At 38.6% G+C, this 21,751-nt stretch overlaps 1 protein-coding gene across 8 annotated transcripts in view; it reads right to left on the bottom strand.

Moving 5' to 3' along the window:
* rapgef2b (Rap guanine nucleotide exchange factor 2b) overlaps positions 1 to 20,156 on the bottom strand; it is a 148,222-nt gene extending 128,066 nt beyond the window's left edge. For all 8 annotated transcript variants that reach the window (XM_042493533.1, XM_042493539.1, XM_042493535.1 and 5 more), the window contains exon 1: positions 19,516 to 20,156. In XM_042493533.1, the coding sequence (XP_042349467.1) occupies positions 19,516 to 19,584 (69 nt within the window). In that variant the 5' untranslated portion in view covers positions 19,585 to 20,156. The remainder of the gene's footprint in view (positions 1 to 19,515) is intronic.
* Between the last annotated feature and the right edge of the window lie 1,595 nt (positions 20,157 to 21,751).

Raw genomic sequence — 21,751 nt, 5'->3', positions numbered from 1 at the left:
CGACCAAATGAAACCCGCTCCATCTCGCTCAAACAAAGGCCTCAAAGAGGTGCAGTGCAATCATCACAACGTTACGCAACATCATATAAAGATCAATTCATGGGGCTCAAAGCGAAAACAAGGAGAAAAGGGTGGGGTGGGACAAAATGGGATGTGGACGTGCTTTAATCTTCCTGGAGCAAATGGCCTGCTTGGTGGCCTAAATGATCCAAAAATGTTGGTTCCAGCTTCCCCTCCTTTCTCCTGTCCAATTAAGCTGACACAAATAGAAGCTAAAGGCTGGAGGAGGGCTGCTAATGAAATCCCCCAGAGCTCCACAATGGGAGAAAAATAACACTGATTCCCAAATCTATCTGGGTTCAACACTTTGCATCCGTTTTGGTCTGCTCTTTCAACTGCACAGACATCAATCCCATTGAAATATTTATGGAATTCAATAATCAATCTTTTAAATCTCGGCTGCTTTCTCCGATGGTCCTCTGCATAAAGTAATTCCAGCATTACAATGCTACCCTGGCTGGTGGTTGCTAGGGAACAACCGGAGAAACTCTTTCAATACGAGAGCGGCTCTCACACAAGCCAGATTTCTCTTTTAGGGCCTCAAGGCCACAAACGCTCCCTGGTCATCAGAGGGACACTGGAGTTTGCTTGTTGGGAGAAAAGCTTGTGTAAAATCTTCTGTACTGTTGTTTAGAAGTATGTCGGGTCAATGTTGTTGTGAAAGCATAAAGGGATGTTTTTGTATGTGGCACTTTAAAAAACCAAAAAACCAAAAGGACGCCGGGATACACCAGTTTTACAACTGGTGCATCCCATAGAATTATTATACCAATACACCAGAGTCCAGGTGTGCGTATGCCCTAAAACTTGCGTACGCCTTTTTTCACACATTACCTGATATTTATGAAGGAATACTGTAGGGTGACAATATGCGCAGCTCACGCATTCTTCAGACCAGGCGTACACATAGTTTCAGCTGAAATAGATGTGAATAATACAAACATACCCATTACATAGCAAGTTAGAGATATAGCCTTATGATAAAACATTATTTTTAGGTTGTTTGCCAATTTCATTTATGTTTTTTTTGTGCAGGCTGCAAAGCATTCTGTAAAATGTCAAGGGCACACTGACAAACTTACTATTGATAATTATGTACAATGAATCATTCTTTTAATTTACATTTGAGCAATCACATCCTTGTTAATGATCTTTAATTTGGTCCTAAATTGTGGCCCATGGAGTCACTTATGAAGGAATCATTTACTATCCCTTCAAAATGTAATAATCATAATGATTAAGATTTTACCGCGATGATGATGGTTTGCAGAAACTTGTGATCAATGCACGCTACAAATATCTATAGCCATGCGTGATGGCAGCTGCTGTGGCAAAGTTGGAAACCTCTCTAATGCAACAGTCAGTGAAATGTCACTCTTTGTTGTTCTCCTCATTGACAGGTCTAATAACTGGTGGAGGGGCACAACTGCCAAAATGCAATTTTATGGCAAAGTGTGGGTGTGGAAATGAAACCCGTGCATGTGCGCCTCACTCCACAATGACTGAGATTTATCAAACAGAATCAAACATGCATGCAGCTTTAGAAATCTGCCGAAAAGAATGAGTGCACACATTTCTGTCTGTACATAGACACAGCTTTAGTCTTGAATCTGTCTCTTTATCAAATCTTTTTAATAATTTTACACCAGTACTATGAACTATAGACAATGACATATCTAAGAGTTGAACGCATCCAGCCTGTGGAAATCTATTTTTTTATGCACAAGAAAAGGGTGTAGACATCTTCAATCAAAAAAATAAAAATAAAAATTACCCAAAAATGCCAATATGTCCTTTATAAAATAGAGTCCGACTGCATAACACATGCAATAAGTACCATCTGGTACAAAAAACACAATACTGCCAGATTTAACAGACAAGAAATACTGCGGCTCAAAACAAATCTAAATCTCTTAGAGACACCATTTGTCCCATGACAACATATTCATGCATTATACTAAATATAAACGTATTACATAAATATGACTTACTGGTTTAAATTCCTCAATCTGGTGCACTACATTTCTAAATGAGTTTTAAACTCAGCCTTGGCAGTGCCAGTGGTCTCATGTTTGGAGTGTTTCCAGAGGGTCTCTGAGCTGCAGGACTATCGGCACATGAACAGCATGTTCCCTCTGCGCTGGGAGCCAGCCAGCGGCGCTGCCTTTGTTAGTATTGAGACAACATTGTCATCTATGCTCTTTCATGGTTTGCCATCACAATGGAGCGGGGTCTAGCGCCTGCTCGTGTTAGGTGCGACTCCTCACCTTTTTATCTCAAAGGCTGTGATTGTCACACTGTAACCCTCCCTCTAAAAAGGAGACAATGCGGTGTTGTTTTCATCAGCAAGTGACAAAAAACACTTTGGTTAATGAGCTGATGATGTATCTGGTGAGCTGCCAGTAAAGGTCACAGCAGCTACAAAGAGATGGCAGTGCTGCGAGAGCCACTTAAGCATATAAAGACAAACGCCTCCTACGTGAAAGTCATGTGTAATAACTCTAAGTACAACCTCCAACCGTACATTAATGTCTGTTGGGAGGAAACTGTGGTTCCTCTCAGGATCTGGGACATGCACTGCCCAGTGACTGATCATAGTTCTGTTGTGTTTAGCATCTGCACCACATTGTTGCGCTGGGGCTCGCCTTGTCTTGAATGGAAGTTTCCTGTTTACAGAGCTGCCTTATGATCCCACCCAAGGCCTTTCACTTCACTCCGACTAAAATAGGCCTCAGCTCCAGACGGACGGGGATTTCAGGCTATATCCTGAGGATGTTTTACAAAAGGAACATGGCGAACCATTGTGATCTTTAAGGGACTTGTCACAAGTTAAGGTTTGCCCTTTTCTTGGCACAGATTAAGCTGGTCAAAGGAAAAATACTGCAGATGTTTTTTTTCACTCCCTTTTATTCCACTTAATTTGTTATTAGCTATTTGACTTTGAATTTAAATAAACACTATTGCATGTTTATTTTGATTTTTTTCAGATTAGAGATATCAGTTTTAGCTATTAAGATAAGAAAACCCTTTATTAGTCCCAAAACAGGGAAATTTGTATTGTTACAGCAGCAAAGGGATATAAAATATATAATATAAATAGTAAAAAACAAGACACAAAACTAGAAATAGAAAAAGAAATTGGGAAAAAAGGAAGAGCAAGAAGAACAGCATAAATAGTCAAAAAGATGCAAAACTCAACAGTAAAATATATATATATACACCAACTGCACATGGAAAATAATTGCACATTATGATAAATTGTACATTAATTTTGCTCTGATAGCCTGACGCCCATTAACCAATAACTAACTGGTTCATTTTTAAGAAAAAAAAAGCAAATTGATGTTATGTGCAAGAGGCCTTTCCCTTTAGTTTGGCACCCCACTGACTTAGTGATTTTAGCGCTGCATTTGAAAGTGCTATCCATTCAAAGGTGGTGAAATTTCAGTGTTTTGTGTTGTAAATGTCTCGCATTTTATTTTGTTTTCTATTGGCTTTGCTGACAGACAGCTGGCTGGCCACTTATTTAAAGACTCCTGCTGTTAACGTCACCCGGAAACTGGGACTGCTGAATCATGATAGCCACCCTCTGGCTATCAACCCCATGATCGCCCCAGTGACTGAGAGGATTCATTTTGAGGTGCAAAACTCCTTTAGCATTGTTAATTATATTACCACCATTAGCCATTCTGGCACTGCTAATGATGCTAACAGAGCTAACAGTGATAACATAATAAAGCCCAAAACTGAGCTGCTTACTCACCGGAGCGACCTGGGGGTAGACCAGAGGGTCGGCACAATGTTTCCACAACGCCGTTGCATAGGGATAGCATGACTATAGGTAATCGCCAAATGAACAGCGTCAGTAGCTTGCTCCCACCAGACCCAGTTGGTGCACAGTACAGTAAACTGGAGAGTAGCAAAATTAACCAACAGACCGATACAAGAAACCAGTCAGAAATGCTCCTGGCAGTTAACCACTTAACCGATTAACAGTTGAGTGTTGACATCCCTAATTTAAAAAACTGAACCATGATTGCAAAGCTGAAAAGAAGGGCTCTTTTGTTTGGCCCATTAAATTTGTTTTCAATAAAGGCCAATGTCAAGTCTTAGACAAAACCTTAATCTTTAATTCTCTAACCTATGAAATGATTCAGTAAATTATCTCTCTCTCTGCTTGTCTCTGGTTCTGTTATTGCAATTATTGACCTTTTTATACACTCTTCTCTTGTGATAGATCTCTTAATTGAATTCTTATGGAAAAGGCAAATATGTGATCCATTTGATATACAACAAACTGAATTTACTTCATATAATGTTATATAAAATTAAGATAGATGTTGTAACTCATGGTTTATTGGGTTATAATGCAAGTCTTTGTTTAAGTGTTCTTGGCATGAGTACAACTGCAGTTGGTACAGTTTAGCTAAAACAGCTATTCCCAGTGCGGCGACAAAATAATTGGTGTGATTTTAACTGTTTTTGACAAGCAGAAGCTGGTAGTAACAGGGAGTCATTGTGTTGGGTCCGCACCACACTTGCTGATGGATTCAAAGCACCCGAGCCTAAAAGGAAGCATGCATGAATGGCCTGCATCTTTCCCTCCAATTATAATGAGATACAGTCTGCATTTAGCCCAATAATAACGCAGCCACAGGCAGTCCGACCTACACAGGTGGGCAGTGCAACAAAGGCATCGCATGACAAAGCTGTCCCAATCAGAGTCACATATTTCATGTGACTTAGAGGACCAACATAACAGCAAGTACTTACAATGCAAGGTTAAATATACTCTGGAACATGGCACAACGGACATGGTTGTATAAAGTCGTCTTTTCAAAGGACATCTATTTAGTCAAATGACTGAGTCACAAAGCCTTTTACACAAATATTAAGAACAGCAAAACCTACTGAACACTAGAAGTCACTGTGCCACTCAAGTTTGTTTCACAGCATGTAAGTGGTAATTCTTCCTTTCTACCTGCAAACTAAATTTCTTCCTTGAATATGGAGCATTAAGATTCCATTTGAGTAAATTCTAAGCACCACTTTTATAAATAGATAGAGCTACACTAGGGTTGCAGCAGTACACCAGTTTCAAAGTATACCGTGGTATTAAAATGTAAGGTTATCATATGTGTACATTTGCTTTCTACAATACTGAAAAAAACCCCAAAAAGATGGAGAATCTCACCTGCACATAGCATCTCCTCTCCCCCTTTACTGCCTGTCAGACTTTTTACACATAATCCCATTTTTTAAAAATGGTTTTGAGTTTCAAATAATATAAAGCCTTTGCTGAATCCCCAAAACCCATATGTTTTATTGTTTTTAAGGGTCACTTTGAGTGACAATGATAATAGCAGTTGTGTGATACTGTGATACCTTGAAACCATGAATTTCCTGAGATGGTTATCATAATATAAAAATCTCATTCCACTGCATCCCTAGGCTATATTTGACTCCCCATAGAGTCAATATAGAGACTTTTTGATCAGAAAAGCTAGGTCCCTTTCATGCTGCACAAAAACCCCACTCACACCCAGTAACATCTGGCTTTTATACTTGATGGGAAAGGTTACAAACTTCATGCACTTCCAGATGACTCAGCAGCAGTGACCTATGACCCCCACATGGATGTGCTAATTTTTGTCCTTTTTCTGGCACAATGCAATGACACATCACCACAAAATACCATCCTTCTGCACCTAAACAGCACCAGGTTCAAATGAGAGACAGACAGACAGAGTGACAGACATTTTAAAAAAGTTACACCCGTTTCATTTTCACCCGCCTCCATGCTGCTTTCTCCTGTTTACTAAACTTGTTGTTTGATGCATCCGTGCCATAAAACAGAAAGGCATACTATTGCCTATCTTTAGCAAGTTTTCACCTGTTTAAAACTATATACATTAACTTTGTTGGAGAAAGGGTATAAATATGCCAAAGCCAAACTTAACTATAGATTATTTTTTTCCCCCTTTAAAGTTTAAAAGTTCTCAGTAGGACGTTCACTGAGACAGCGGCATTTCCGTAATATAATAAACAAGCTAAATGTGTGAATGGCAGATCGGCAGTGTACAAGGACGTTTTGTGCCGCTGCAGCCTGATTCAAAGAGCAGTGTGAAAGTCAAGAGCGCTCACACCACAACAAAATCTGGAGGCCAAAACGTCCCCAGTTGTACACTGCATAGCCCGCTGCATAGAAAAACACCAAAAAAACATAACGACTGCTCAACTTGAAGCAATCTCAATCAAGTTTGGGGTCTCTGACTGAGGGTCAGCCCTAAAATATCACTGTCACCTTGTAAATCACTAAAGGAATATGTGAGTTTAGGAACTTTTGTCAGTTACAGTTGACTCATTTCCACTGACATTACACTGCAAATGTAAATTTTATTTTCAAGTGGGAGAAATATCTTTACGGCATCATTGTTTACTCGCTGTACTTCGGATGAATCATGTCTCATCATCTTGAGTTTTCACTTCACACATATGCAGCAGTGTCTGACTAATCAGCTGTGATGAGCAACAATCATTAACTCTTGACGCAGAATCACATTATCAATATGTATGATGCAATTGAGAAAATGCTTCGAGAAGTGGCTGAGCTTTCACAGTAAATAAACTTGCAGCAGGATCATCCGGATTCTGTCATTCTGACTGACTGTGCAAGTCTCCTTTGTTACTGTGATTGATTCTTGCCCATTGTGCTGTGTTGTACAGTTCAGACTGAGGTCTAATGTGCAGATTTTCCTGACAATGTTTGGTGCTAACCACATTACTCAATCACAAAAAAGCAAATACTGCTATAAGAAGATTGCTCACGCATTAGCCTCTCATGTGGCATTATGCAAGCCTATTTTTGATACTTGGCCTTTTCTCCACCAAGGCTACATAACACATAAGGAGATCTGCAAACTAATCGTGGCAAGAATGATTAATGAAAAGGGTTCGCTCTCAGCAGGCTGGGTTTGAGTGCGAAGGAAATATAGGGCCATATGGGAAAACGTCTGGCAGTGGATGGCTGTTTGAGGTCAACCGAGGCAAGTGTCAATTAGCCCGGTCAAGGTCTGAGGTGCAGATGAACTAATGCAGTTTAATAAATAATGCTGGGCTGTAACTGACATCACAGCATTTAGCGATGAATTATTGCCTCGAATGGTGCGAGAAGTGCATACCACAGTGTCACCGGAGTGAAATAAATGTCAACTGGGCTGAAAGGGGAATGTTGCATCACGGCAATAAATGTGTTTCCACGGACTTTTCCCAAAGGTGAAAAAAAATCTGGGCACACACACACACAAGCTCTCTGGTTTTAGAGTAGGAGAGAGCATCTTGATAATCTCAGACTGGCACCCAAGCAGTCTGGAGGGTAATCGGTGGTTCAGTTGAGGCAAGCTAAGATAATTATCCCCTTCTTCCCAAAAGCAGGAAGCAGGGAGAAACTGTCAAACATTCCAGTGAGAATCAGATTACGTTGAGGCCTTGGGTAATGAACGGACATTTTCCCTGATGGGTAACGGAGGGACAGAGGGCTGCAGAGTAGGAAACGTGACCAGCCGCAGGTTAGACAAACCCTCAGGGACCAATTACAAAGATAAGGTTTCAACAAGACAGATATTGTACACCAGAGCACGCAGGAAGTGGAACAACAGCATTCCTAATCACGGATTTATAAATGGGGGGAAAACAATGTTGTGTGGGGCTATTTTCCCTCTTTTTGCTCTCTTTTCAGGCTGTCTAACACACCTCATGTTCCCACTGGCAGAACTCGAGGACTGCTGCAGCAGCAGTTTTCACTTTTGACAACAGCATCCATTAGCAAAGACAGCTGTTTTTGCTCAGGCTTGTGTTGTAATGAATCACCTCTTTTAGCTCTCGAGGCAAGTAATCACCTGCCTTACCACCACACAGCTGTTAATAAACCACAGTTTGCATGAGGCATGACAGGCTACATTAGGATCAAAGGTACATCCAGCAAACAGTGTTATGACTCAACATGAGAGCTTGACACAGACTTAAAGGTCCTTACAAAAGAATGTAAAATTAGCCATGAGGTCAAAAATGAGGTGACTACAAATGTTATCTAAATCTAACGTTGTCTAATCTGCCATCATCCCACACTTTCACTCTTACACGCCAGCACGCCTCTGCTCTGTAGTGTGTATTTGTTTACACTGGAAGTGGGGGGGATTTCCTTTGCATACAGACACACAATTGACTGGTGGAGGGAGATTAACTTTATTGCTTCAATCTGATTGGCTTAAAGGATGGCACTCACCCAACACTTGCAGAAATAAATTTTGCCTCAAAGAAGGCCAAATGATGGATTATGAGAACTCTCCCTCCCATTGTTGACATACTTCTTTTTTTAAACAATTTGTTTGAACATTTGACTTGGTGTGAGAGTGTGTTTTTTGATGATATGGATATGTATTGTGTTGCTTGTTCATTAGAATGATGTTTCCTTATCACTTTACTCCTGTATCTTTCTTTCTATTTAATGAAAAGTTTTGTGCTTTGTCTCTATATGAATTCTTCCATACTTCCACTTGCCAGGATTTCCCACACATTCATTTATTTATTTGTGGCAGCCCACCACAATTAAAACATCTGCCACCACACACTGATTTTATATTTTTGTAGCTGGACTGTTCATCAGAAGCACCATCAGAATATACAGTTCAGTTATTGCGCCACAATCTTGGACAGTAGAGCATACTCTGGACACAGACAGAGCAGTAGAACATCAACGCAGTGAAAGTAAAACTTAATCGTTCACTGTGCTGGGTATAAGTTTGCTTTCACTCACCTCGCAGCAGCTAGTCCTCTAATCAATTTTGGGTGAGTTTCCTCAGCAGCAGTTTATTAAGTCTGAGTCGCGGATTGTATGATGCATGTGTCGATCTGGTCAGAGCTGATCAGATCGATGGATGAAGTGGACAGGTACATAGAGCCATAATGATAACGACCCTGGCTGTGGTTCACAATAGTAGGATGAAGACAGAAGGTGGCAATGACTTTTCTCTGCTGATAACAAATAATACCTGTGATGGTAAACAGGTCTGCACAATAAATCTATCAACCAAAAGATGCTTAGCCACAACACAACCTACGAAATCCTGAACGTTAAAGCATTAATTGCACTCCTTCCTCCCAATAATTAAGTATTGAAAAAAAATAAATGATGCAAAAAGCCGTAACCACGTGTATGCATCAGTCTCCAAATTAAAATCTCCAAAGACAATAGCATTACAATTTTGTTTATAAGCAGCCCTTAGAAAAAGCGTTGCCCTGATTTTGACCCTGTTCGTGCAATAGCAACCATCTTTTAGCGCCATTGTTACAAATACTGTAAACAAGTATTAGCTGTGTGGTGAACCCGAATACTGGGATTTGGAGATCTCTAATCACACAAATTAATCAGCTCTGCATCTGATCCACTTCATGTCTGAGCAGTTCACCAAGAGGGAGGATTATACAGCAGATTATACACCAGAGTGAGCCTGTGCTGCGTGGGACACGGGCTAAAAGGCAAATTCACTCAAAGTTGTTTTGTTTAAATCAATTGCATTACAACAATTAATACAGACAAAAAGAAGAATTTCCTAAAACTACAGAACTTTTAAAAATATGTTTCACTTCTGCTATCAAGCATTTGTGTAACTTAGGTGTCACTTTTTCCAAGTGCTGGAATTTCCAAAATCTCATCTTGGAAGCTCTTAATGACAGCCACGGCAAATAGCGTAACTCTATAGCCGTCATGTAAATATTGCACGTCAAGAATGGTTTATTCTCTAAGCTCTCCAAGCATCCAAGTAGGTCTGGAGCTCAGTTATGTAAAGATTGTGGTTGCTCAGTGGCATGAGGTCTACTGCCTTCTGCTGTGAAGGCCAATGGAATTTCTGGAGCCTCGACTCTAGATCTGTTTTTCTTTGCTTTAAAAATATCTTGAGGAATGCGAACATAAGGAACTGAAACATGCCTTTGACATTATAAGCGGCAACAAATATACAGTGTGACCCTGAAGGCAACATCTCGGTCCATCTTACAAGATAAAAGGCTGGAGGCAGCGCACCCCCGACACTGCACACTATCAGAGAAATATTCACTTAAATACTGCGCAGAATGTCAAAACAAGAGGCATGACTTTTCTTTTTTTGCAGACTTATAGAAATAGAGAGATTCTATGGATCAAAGCAGCCAGTGTATGAATGGCCTGGAGTGAGCCCTCAATATGCCAGCATTCAATATCAGAATATGAAAGCAGCTACAGAGGACTGCAGAGTAAGCAACTCAGAAGCCAGCATGGGGTTGCTCGATAAACGCTTTAAAAAATTGTGTTGCTTTAACTTCCTCTCACCCTCTATTGTTTAAAAAGGAACAGTGATATGATTCTGCTGAGAGATATCAACGATACTTTTGCATACTTGGCAAAATGAACACTTTTTATTTTTCTTCACATGCACTGACCTCCTGAGGAAGTATCCACCTTAAACACTGTCAAAAATCTTTTGTTACTTGGCACGGTATTTTTACATTCCTCAGAAGGCTGAACATGACATTACTTTTCCCATGGAAACATTTTAACCCAAACAAATTTCCCGACCATCTTAAAAAGGATGTATAATGCTTATTTTCAGGTTAATACTTGTATTTAAGGTTTCTACTAAAATATTTTTACCTTCTTTTATGATCAAAAAACACTTTTTGTTCGTCATACTGTCTGTGCTGGGACACCTGTAATCCCCTGTCGGAGACGCTCAAAAAGGCCCAGTCTGCTCTGAATGTTTCCACATCCATATCTTGGTGTCTCTGCACCGATATCATGACTGTAATTGAGTTTCTAACAGTTTCTAAGCACAACCAGCTCCAGCAGGAATATGATCCGAAATTGTCGAGAAGTTACGACAACTTCAACCAAGATTACGGTTTCCCTGACATTAGAATGCAGTTACATGCAGCAGTGTACTTGCAGGAAATAACTGTGTATAACTGCACTTTCTCCCGTTAAAAATCACCATAATATAATATCACTCGAATATTGATACTTGTCTATTTATTATACCAAAGACTGAAATTCCAGTATCGTGACAACACTAATGCAGCCCACTAAAAGATAACACAGAGACAAATCTGCAGCAGAAAAAGCTCTCACATTTCTCAGAAGCCTCATTTTCCATGATACACCGATATCAGACATTAAAAAGGATTATCTGAAGATAAAATATTAATGGAGGTTTTAATCAACATCTTCATGTCAGGATGTTAATTTCAGCATCCACCTACCTTACTCATTAGTGAAATACAGCAGTGCTGCTAGTAGAAATACACAAACATCACTTAAAGAGCTCTGAATTGGTTTTGTGCTCCACTAGTGTTAAATCGTGCTTTATGGGTTGATAGCCACAGCATGTTTAACTTACTTCAATCTCAGTGGTGCATTTAAACACAAACTACACTGGACTGGTCTTTTCATTATTAGATTTTGGGGAGTAACAGGCACACAGGGCTACACAAATATCCTTGTGTATTCCTGTTAGAAAGAGGAATGTTTTCTGGCTTGTAGTCCACCATGATGCCAGACATTTATCTGTACAATTAAACTGTAAAACAACTGTAAATGCCATCCTGATCTGCAGTAAAGAGGTTATATGTATGATTTAAGATTCAACCTTTTCATCAGCTGCTCCCTGTGCAGCCATAACAGTGAAGAATCAATACTTTTAATACAATAATCAATATTTCTTATGGGTCCACTGACCAGCAGGCAGTGCTATTCTTTATTGCCATCACAGTTTCATGAAAAAAAAAGCTGAAGTGGGATTAAAAGCGTGATTTAAATGAGCCAATGAGAAGCAGCACTGGTCGTCTGTGTGGGTATGGTACGTTGGTGCATTTGTTTCTGTCTTCCCTTCCTGAAATCATCCCCCTGTATTTAAACCGGGATGAATACGTCACTGTGACCGCGGTGTGTGTAACCACATGAGCCTGCACTCAGCCTCCACTTTCAACACAAGAATAACATGTGACATCACTTTACTTCTACAGGGCGCAAGAAAAACGCCAGGGGAAGCAGTGCCTAAATTTATGGAGTGGATGGGAGGTTTTTTTTTTCATTTTTGAGAAGTAGAAAACTTCAGAGTTGCCTGGGAAAATTACACCATGATGACTCCAGGAGCAAATCTTGCTCCATACGTCCATCCTACTTCTTGGAGGGTTTTTAAATAGATGTTCACATGCTTGTGACGCCCCTGACAAAAATAGGAAGGCAGTCACAAAACAACACCCAGCTCCAGAAAATAAAAACAGCTTTAGGGGGAAAGGCGTTGCGTTTTCAGGCCATTCTTCCGGCTTGAGTTCAAAACGCATCCTGACGCTTTTCCTCTTCCTGCTGTGTATACTGGGCAGGATGCTGGGAGACAGGGCAGCTTTTCTACTATCTGCAGCAACTATTTCCTCTACTGGTTTACAGTTATGTATACCTTCATTTGATAAGGTTGTAAGATTATGTCTGAAAATGACAGTATTTATAATAATATGTCTGCAGGTCACATTTTATGTGATTCACGTATTTTGCAGGCTGGTTTTCAAATTTCTAACAACTAAAATGTAATACAGTATTACATAGTTTGATAAATTTCCCTGTCATACCTGAGCAAATTGGCTTGAAACTGTTGTAAATCCCCAAAAAAAACAAACAAATGACCTGGAAAAAGTGCTTTGGAAATTAGACTTACTTTGTAACAATTTTAAATATGTACTTATAATAATGACAAACTTTTTTTCTTTTTCCCCTCTTTTGAAAATTTTTTTCTCCTAATTTTTTAAAAACATTTCTTGACAAGTTGCTTATTGCCTTCTTCCACCTGTTTTTGAAAGAAACTTCAACAATTTGCTCACTAGAAAAGTGATGATGCCCCAGGTATTAAAGGGTTAAGCAAAGCTCTTTATCAGTTATATGCTACAGTTTCTTTGCTCTCATGTAAATGACAAGTCTGTGATAATGAACAGCCCAGTTTCATCTTAATTTGAAAGTTTCTCTTTAAATTATTTAGAAAAAGATTTGTTATTTCAGCTGGACCATTCAACTCTGTGCTTTCTGTATCGGGGTCTGAGTAATGACCGTAATGATGATGGCCTACAAATTCAGATTTATTTTGCTCACTACAAGTCACCAGGGTCAAGAATATCCACAAAGTGCCCCAAATGGTTGTGTTTTCTCCCTCGTCTCTTCTAGCACAGTCACTGCAAGCCTGCACTGATCCAGGATATGTGGAAACAATGTAAAGTAGGCAGCTTGTCCCTCCAGCTATGTGACTATGAAGCAGGGTCACTGCAGTGGAGGACTGTTGTTTGTGGCCTTTAACTTTGCCACCTGGCTAAACAAGAGCAGAGACGTGAGTCCCGCTACTTGCTGCAGACCAGCTAAAGCACAAGTATTCACCACGGAGAGTGACTCTTGTGTGCAGGTTTTTGTTTCTTTAGAAAGTCATTTCAGTTTTTTATTCCTGATGGAGCCGTTTCTACTCTTGATCAACAAGTCCTCCAACAGTTGATGCAAGACATTGGATTTTGCAAATATCTGATATTTTCTGACTCATTTTGCTGATGGCGATATGATATATGCATGTTTTTCCACCAAATTACAACAACAAGCCTCTCCTGGAATAGAATTTACATGTTACACCTACTCTTATTGTTATGGCCCACTGACAGATACAGGCATAAATTACAATGCTTTTCAAAATGTTCACATTCACTGGGCTTAAAACATGCCATATTTATAAAACAATTACAAAAACTGCAAAACTCCTCCTGCTTTAACAGGCTTGAATGATGCTCTCCCTGAGACTAATTCAACTAATTTAAGTTGCATAATTCAAGTGTAGTTTTGTCAGACCGTCATATTGTCTGAAAGGGTTATTTTTGGTCTAACTGAATTTTAAAGATGTTATGTCTCCATACCGATGATGTGCCAATATTATCATGCATTCCTACCTCCAAGCCACATGACCACATATGTTCCTACCCTCTAATAATATGACCAACAGGAAATACAGCTCAATGATAAGATAATGAGATTGATGATGCGCCAAAATATACAGTTCACATCATTCAGTTCAGTGCAGCTGATTTCCTTTAGGGTTATGATATTATTTGTTGCCATGAGTAATATAAGGCACAATATAAACAAGCAATATTCCATACACACAAATGACCCAAAAGTTAAAAACAGAGTTCAATGCGCAGTTTGGACTGCTAAAGATAGCACAACCCCCACCAACTGACCGGACAAACAAACACGTCACAGATACCGCTGTCACAAACAAAGACTGCGCCTCATGTTTGATAATGAACATGCATTCTAGGGATAATAATAACCCACGCCCAGAGCCCAAAGATCTGCCTTAAAACACTTTTTTGTCTGAATAGCAGAAATTATTCATGGGATTTAATCTATAATGACATCAAAAGATAAAAAGAAGCATGCTGCTCAAAACAGATAAGTTGGATCAACTGAATGTTTGATATTTCTACCAGATAATCTCACAATAGAATATGTGTTTGATAGAGTCTGGTGTCCTGCCATATCTTTGATGATGCACTATTAAGTTTCAGCTAAGAATTTGCTGCACATGACTGTGCAGTGTCTAAATATGGGTCCATGCAAGCCGAGGCAGGCTCGCCGTCATTGTGACGTGTGCAAATCTAATAAATGTGTCTGTCCTGGTATGGTCTTCAGCAGTCATCTGCAGAGTGAACAAAAAGACATCCCTAAGGGCAGACAGTGGAGGAGAAGCTTTTTAAAGATAAAACCCTCTGAACCCACAGCTGATTGAGTCTGCGTGATGGAATCCATCATCTGCACAGCCCATTTAAGATTCAACTTTGAGAGAAATAGCAAAAATGTGACAACAGATTGGGTCAAAATTGTCATCACTTATAATCAATGGTAGAGGAAGTACTCAAATCCTTAACTTAAAAGTATTTATACCAAACTATAAAAATACTCTGTTACAAGTAAAAGTCCTGCACTGAAAATATTACTTAAGTTAATAAGTTATTATTAAGTTATTATCAGGATCTTTCAATTAAAGTTTTAAAAGTAAAAAGAATTACAGAAAATAATAGTTTTTCAAAAATGCCAACAAAATCTAAGTATATTTTTAAAATAAGAAAAGGAAATTACTTCAATGTTGATCAAAACATTGATCAAAACAGCCAATGTCTGCTAATTCTAATTTTTTCTCTGTTTTAACTACTCATTTTGTCATGTCATACCCAAGCTGTTTTGTTGTGTGTTGTATATGGAAATGTTTTTTTTTAACTCTCAGTATATAAGCAAACTGATTCATTAACTAATTGTTTCAGCTGCACTATAAACTGTTGGGTAGTTTCTAACTAAATATCAGATTTTTTTAAACTCTTGTGTTTTTTTAAATGCAGAAATCTTAAATCTTAAATCTTGTATAGTGTAGTAAAGTAAAAAGTACAATATTTCTCTCTGAAATGTAGTGGAGTAGAAGTATTTAGTGGCATGAAAAAAATAGACTCAATTTAAGTACAAGTACCTCAAATTTGTACTTAGGTACACTACTTGAGTAAATGGACTTGATTTGATTTGATAGATATATATGTAAACATTATTATTTATTATTTATATAACATGTAAAACAATACATTTTTTAAAAAAAAACAGTAATAATAGAAATGGATGAAAAACTAAACACAAACTCAATTAACAGCTTCTAATAAACCCCCAAAAAAATGTAATATTACGATTTATTCGAAAAGAGTAGGAGGTTTAAACTCATTATTTCCTACCTCTTCTCAGCTCTTCATCAGTTAATTCATGAACTTCATCTCTGACATGTATACATACATGTACTTACATATTTACACACACAGATGTAGTACTAGTTACCCTTCACCACTGCAAATGACATTTAATCGCAGGCCCCAAATTCAAACCCTGCAAACATCTAACACGTCCATCAAGTAATTCAAAGGGATGTAAAAATCCCCCAAAACGTGATTGAAATTGGACATGAAAAAGAAATTAGAGATCAAATAGCCATGTCATATTATCTTAATTCACATCACAGCTTCAAAAACGTGCAGCAGAGCTTTAGAGAGAAAATGTGCCCTCCTCCCTCTGCTTTCTTTTCCACTATCAGACCTCTTTTGTTCATGTCAAGACTCAGTGCAGCCCCAGTTACAGTCCAGAAACCAGTGCGAACTGTCAAGTGGTCAGCTATTAAACCTGCCATGTGACAATAGGGTGAGGCGGGAGGGTCAAATCCCACCGTGGTCAGTCTTGAGCGATAAAGACAGATCCTTCTAACCGTTAGCTAATCCTGACAGAGCGGCCCTGCCAACACCATTAGGATAAACTGTGTCAGCCACCACAGTCGCCCGACACTTGAAAAGAACACGGAGGAAGGTGCTGCACTCAGGAGAAGAACCACGCGGTCACATGATATTCAACACCGTGAGGATTAACGTCGAAAAGACTCCGTAGTTATTATAAACACGTCTTCTCGCTTGTCTGCAGGATAATGGCAGGAAAAAGGAGTGGGCTTCTCTGTGACGCAACTGCAGTGACATGGATGCAGTGTTTCTAAAGACTTCCCAAATCCTGTTAGGACATCACACTTTAGCCTCTGACTAAATCATTTGCAGACACAGTCATTTAGTCATTGTTCACACTGTCCTCGCTCACCTCTCCATTCATATTTCATCACTTCAAAGACTTCCTGAATGAAATGTTTGCATACTGACACAGCATGGGCTCGCACCGCCGCTCCACAGTGTTGACGGACCACAGACATACCACTCATTTTCTTTTACTGAATCTCCAAGTAGGACATATTTTTGTCCAAAGCCTCGGTTTCTTTTAATAAGACTATTTTCCAGCTGAGAAATTCCAAGTATTTAACTCTCTGGAACCTGAGCAAATTAGCTTGATTTCTTTCAAAACAGGAGAAGAGGCTTTGAGCAGTCTAACAAGAAATTACCCCAAAATTAGCAAGAAATTATAAGAAAATTACCTGAAAAAAAGCACAAAAAAGACAAGAAAAAGGACCTCTGGATTTTTTCTTTTTTCAGCAACATAATTTTAAATGCAATTTTACAAGAATTATAAAAAATAGGTTTCTAGACATTTTCTTTTTTTTGATAATATCTACTTTATTTATATGCAATTTGTGGGATATTTCATGCCAAATTGCTGATTACATTTTTCCCCATGCAAAGTAAAAAAAGTTAAAAAAAAAATCAAATTACTCGAAGTAATCATACGTCAATCAACAGAAAATCATTAATTTTTATTATTATTATTATTATTATTATTAATTGTCAGACTTTTTCACAAGCAAAAACACCCAAAAAATATGAGAATTTTCACTGTTTTAAGACTTTAAGATTGTGACAACCATTCTTGTTATATTTTTCTATTTCATGGGTTAAATGATTAAAGAATTAATCCAGAAAACCATCAGACTAATCAATAATTTAAAAAGTCGCTGGTTGCAGCCCTAATATAAACTACTAATGTGCCAGTCTTAGATAAGCATTGCTGATGCCAACCAAACAATCTTTGTTTTTATAACCATGATGGCATCTCTCACTTGCACAAGTTACAGCCGGCATAAAGCTGTAAAGACCATGAGCTTGTACAGTTAACAAGCCGTCGATGACACCATAATTGTTTCCCCAATGTCAGATAGCCGGGCAGACGGCTGTGCCACTAACTGTAGCCCAGTGGTTTTAAGTGGTGGCCTATTGATTGTCCACTGTGTGTAAAACCTGCATCCATTTGCAGTGGCAGCAAATGAAGTGATCCCATCCTCACAGCCAAACTGGATTTATTGCATATCTGCAAAGCCTAACTGGTGATATCTGAATGCTGTGCAAGCTTGGGTGTGTGTGTGGCTAAAGGATAATAACCACAGGCCACAGGATTTGCATGTGCCGATGACATACAACTCCACACTTCCCAGTGGAGCCTACTGGTATAGATCAGGTGAGATGATATTGTGCATTGATGGCACTGTGCTTTAAAAACACTAAATATAGTATTTTAACGTCCAGTGAAGCCCTAAATCCCAACCAGGACTAGAGAAAAACTAGCAAAAAAAAACAATTAAAAAATAACACAGAAGCACTGATCATTAAATTTTGTAAAAATAATGATAGAAGTGTCTGTTTCGTTGGGCTAATATTAGGGATGAGGGAAAAAACAGACACACCGTAGTATCGGAATATTTTGCATAGCAATACTGTATGATACACAGACACCAAGTTTTTTTTATAACATAAATTATCATTGCAAATATAAACTGTAGCCTACTAGAATAATAAAATCAAGTGCATTTTCAGTCCAGTAGCTACACTTTGCTCCAATAAAAATGAGATAATAATGATAAATAAAATTGTGATAATAAATCACAATTTATGATATCATAATACTGAATATATCGCAAAACATTTAAAAGCGCATTAATATTGTACAGTGATCTAAGTATTGTGAGAAAATCTTAGTGTAGGTTGTCTGGTGATTCCCATCCCTTGCTAATATACCTTACTGGCTCTGTAAGGATTAGCCACAGCCTGTGCCTTTCATATACTCATAATTATTTAAATTAAATTAAATTAATTAATTAAATTATTTAATTATTATTTAAAAAGGTTTTTTCCGCAAAATGCACAAGTCTGTTGTACTTTTACTGCAAAATGCAATGTGGGCTAGTCTCCCACCAAGGCAAAAAATGTTTTAGCGTACTAAACATGACTGGAAACACAATATTATGATAAATAACGTTTTATAATGATTATGTTTTGGTAGGCTAATATAGGCTACTGGCTAGGCTATGATTAGCCACAGCCTGTGCTCTCACGTATTCAAATGTTTTTCTGCAAAATGCAAACGTCAGTTTTCCTTTTACTGCAAAATGTATCCAATAAAAAATCAGTATGCACAAACAGTTTGGGCTAGACTCCCACAAAGGCTACATGTTCCAGTTATGTTAAGTAGTCTCGATACTAACTGCTCCCAGCCTCGCCTACTCTCATCTTTCTACCTTTTCCAAACGTTTTTCTGCAAAATTGAAAAGTCAATTTTGCCCAAATGCAAAATGCACGTCTCTAATGAAAAAGCAGGATGCAAAAATGGGATGCTAGTTTGAGTTAGACTCCCACCAAGACTACGGGCTCTTGTTATGTTAAGTAGCCTTGATTATCTGTGCTGATAGAGGGCTTAGCGGGATGTAGCCACACTGAACAAGCTGAATGGCAACAGTTGCACACACAAACACTGCTACCCTGTAGCAGTCTATGCTGTTACAATGTAAACTATGCTGCAACGTGACAATGTAGCGACTGAGTTGCAAACGCAGCGGATATGAGCACTTTTAAGAGGCATTAGTGTGATAAATTATTTCTTCTGACCTGTTGCGTCCTTTCAGCCGGATTCATCATCACAGCCTGCCGAAAGCTGTTATCCACATAAGACGCCATTGTTTTGGAAGACGCCGTCTGGATAATAGTGAATTCCTTATCCTAAATAAAATGTATAAATATCCAGCGCCACGGAGATAAACAAAAGAAGTCCCCCCGCTGTCCTGCTTTATTCTGGTCGCCTGTGGTCCGATGCTAGCGGATGAGCTGGGAGTGCCCGGAGCCAGGCCACGACTGGAGCCAGACAGCCGAGCAGTCTCCTCGGGCTGCCTGTTTTAAATGAGCCGAAACCGGCTGCCAACACCGGTCCCCGCCGAGACGAAACTTCTTTCAAAAAATCACAAACTGTCTCTTCGGAGTTATTTTCCTAACGTGAAAATTGTCCCTTTATTGAAGCCGACGTTCATCAGAGCCATTCCTTGTGTCTTCAGCATTCTGCTAGCGACGGAAAGAAATTACATGCAGGAGCCAGCAAACAAAAAAAGTGAGCTAACGGCTAACGGTTATCCCGTCAACAACAACCGGGCGTCCATCGTGAGAGGTAGAGCCGAGTGCACTCACTGAGAAAATTCATCATTTTAACATTTTACTGGGTCTAAAAGTGGAGATAGGTCCGCCGCCGCTGTGCTCTGTTGTATGCCACCATGGTGACTGACACAGCAGGATCAAGTCCGCCATAGTTAACGGCTACTCTTCCGGTACAGGTTTTCAAAATAAATCTCCAGCGTGTTGAGACAAAGACACAATGAAAGAAACGTTTATTTAGGGAGTGGCCTGTGGTAAATGAATATGTATCTTTTGTGTTTTTTATTTCGCAAATGTCATTTTCTCTGCACATATCAATACAGACCTATATGTCAAAGCACATGTTCTAAGTTAACTACAAGTTTTCTAATTATGTACCACATTAATTTAGGGACTGATTATTATTTATGAGAGGATGTCTCTGATATTCCTGTAGTTTCTGAGTTAGTTTGACTGACTGCTGATAACTATATTTTCATGCCATTGGTGGCAGATGCAGACGTAAAATGCAATGCTTATCAAAATGTTCACATTCACAGGACAGGACAATAAAACGACTTTATCTCAGTTACATGTAAAAATGCCATAGTTAGTCTTACAAAACAAATTTTCAACAAAATTAAAAATACATCCCACTTTTACAGTTTTAGATGATGCTCTCCCTAAGACAATCTTGAGAGTAGCCAAAACCAGGGTAATTTTACCTATTTAAACTAATAAAAGTTGCATACTTAAAGCGTCATTTTGTTGGCCTGTTATCATTCTAGGCTAAAACCAGTATTTCTTTTTAAATTCATTATCAGTCGATATCGCTGACATGCTGATAATATCATGCATCCCTTATATTTATCATAGCCAAAAACTGAAAAAAGTCTTTGAACAGTCCTTGAACACTTAATGTTATATAAAGGCTTCCATCAGAAAACAAACAAAACCAAATCCCAGCTGAAAATAGTGATATTTCATCAAAATCACCTTATTCTACATCTCATTTAAAAATTTGCAAAAAAACAAAACAAAACAAAACAAAAACATTTGCGGGAACTAAACTGCATGCACGACAAGAGGAGGGATATCAAAGTTTTTTTTTTCAACTCCAGGATCTAGTTTTCAACTTGAAACTTTTAAACATTAAAGTTTTAAAAACTAACATTAATTTATGGTAAAGGAAGGGTCATGCATTCTCCCCAAATCACTCAGAGAGGCTCAAAGAAAATGACTGTAGCCTCAGGGAGGTTACATAAACCAACCCAGCCAACCCCTTCTCTGATAAATTAAGAACAGTCCCTTAGCTGTGCATTATCTAAAAGAATCAAAATAAACCCAAAGATGAATGCTGATTATAGTCTATAGTAGAATACATGACATGCAACGAACCATAGTGTACCATGCAGCATGACATAACATAATAATTATTTTTTATCCTATTCCAATATTTAATCCACTTCTGTATTTTTGTTTAACTGACTGTGATGCTTAAATTTTATTATTTTTGCTTGTTCAGTATTGTCAAATTTTGTCAAAAAATCTTATTTTGAAGGTAGAATCATTTAATTTCCGGCCTCACTGTTGTTATCGATGTTTAATTTGACAAAGATTCAGTCACAAGGGGCGGCTCATGGGCGAGTCCATTTAACAAAAAAGAAAAAGAAAAAAGAAAAAAGTGGGAATAGGAAGAGGAGGACAATGTGACAAAGTGGTG

Source organism: Plectropomus leopardus, chromosome 9, assembly GCF_008729295.1.
Source record: "Plectropomus leopardus isolate mb chromosome 9, YSFRI_Pleo_2.0, whole genome shotgun sequence".
Taxonomy (NCBI): Eukaryota; Metazoa; Chordata; class Actinopteri; order Perciformes; family Serranidae; genus Plectropomus; species Plectropomus leopardus.
Note: the sequence above shows the minus strand (reverse complement) of the source record. Positions and strands in the feature narration are given on the sequence as shown.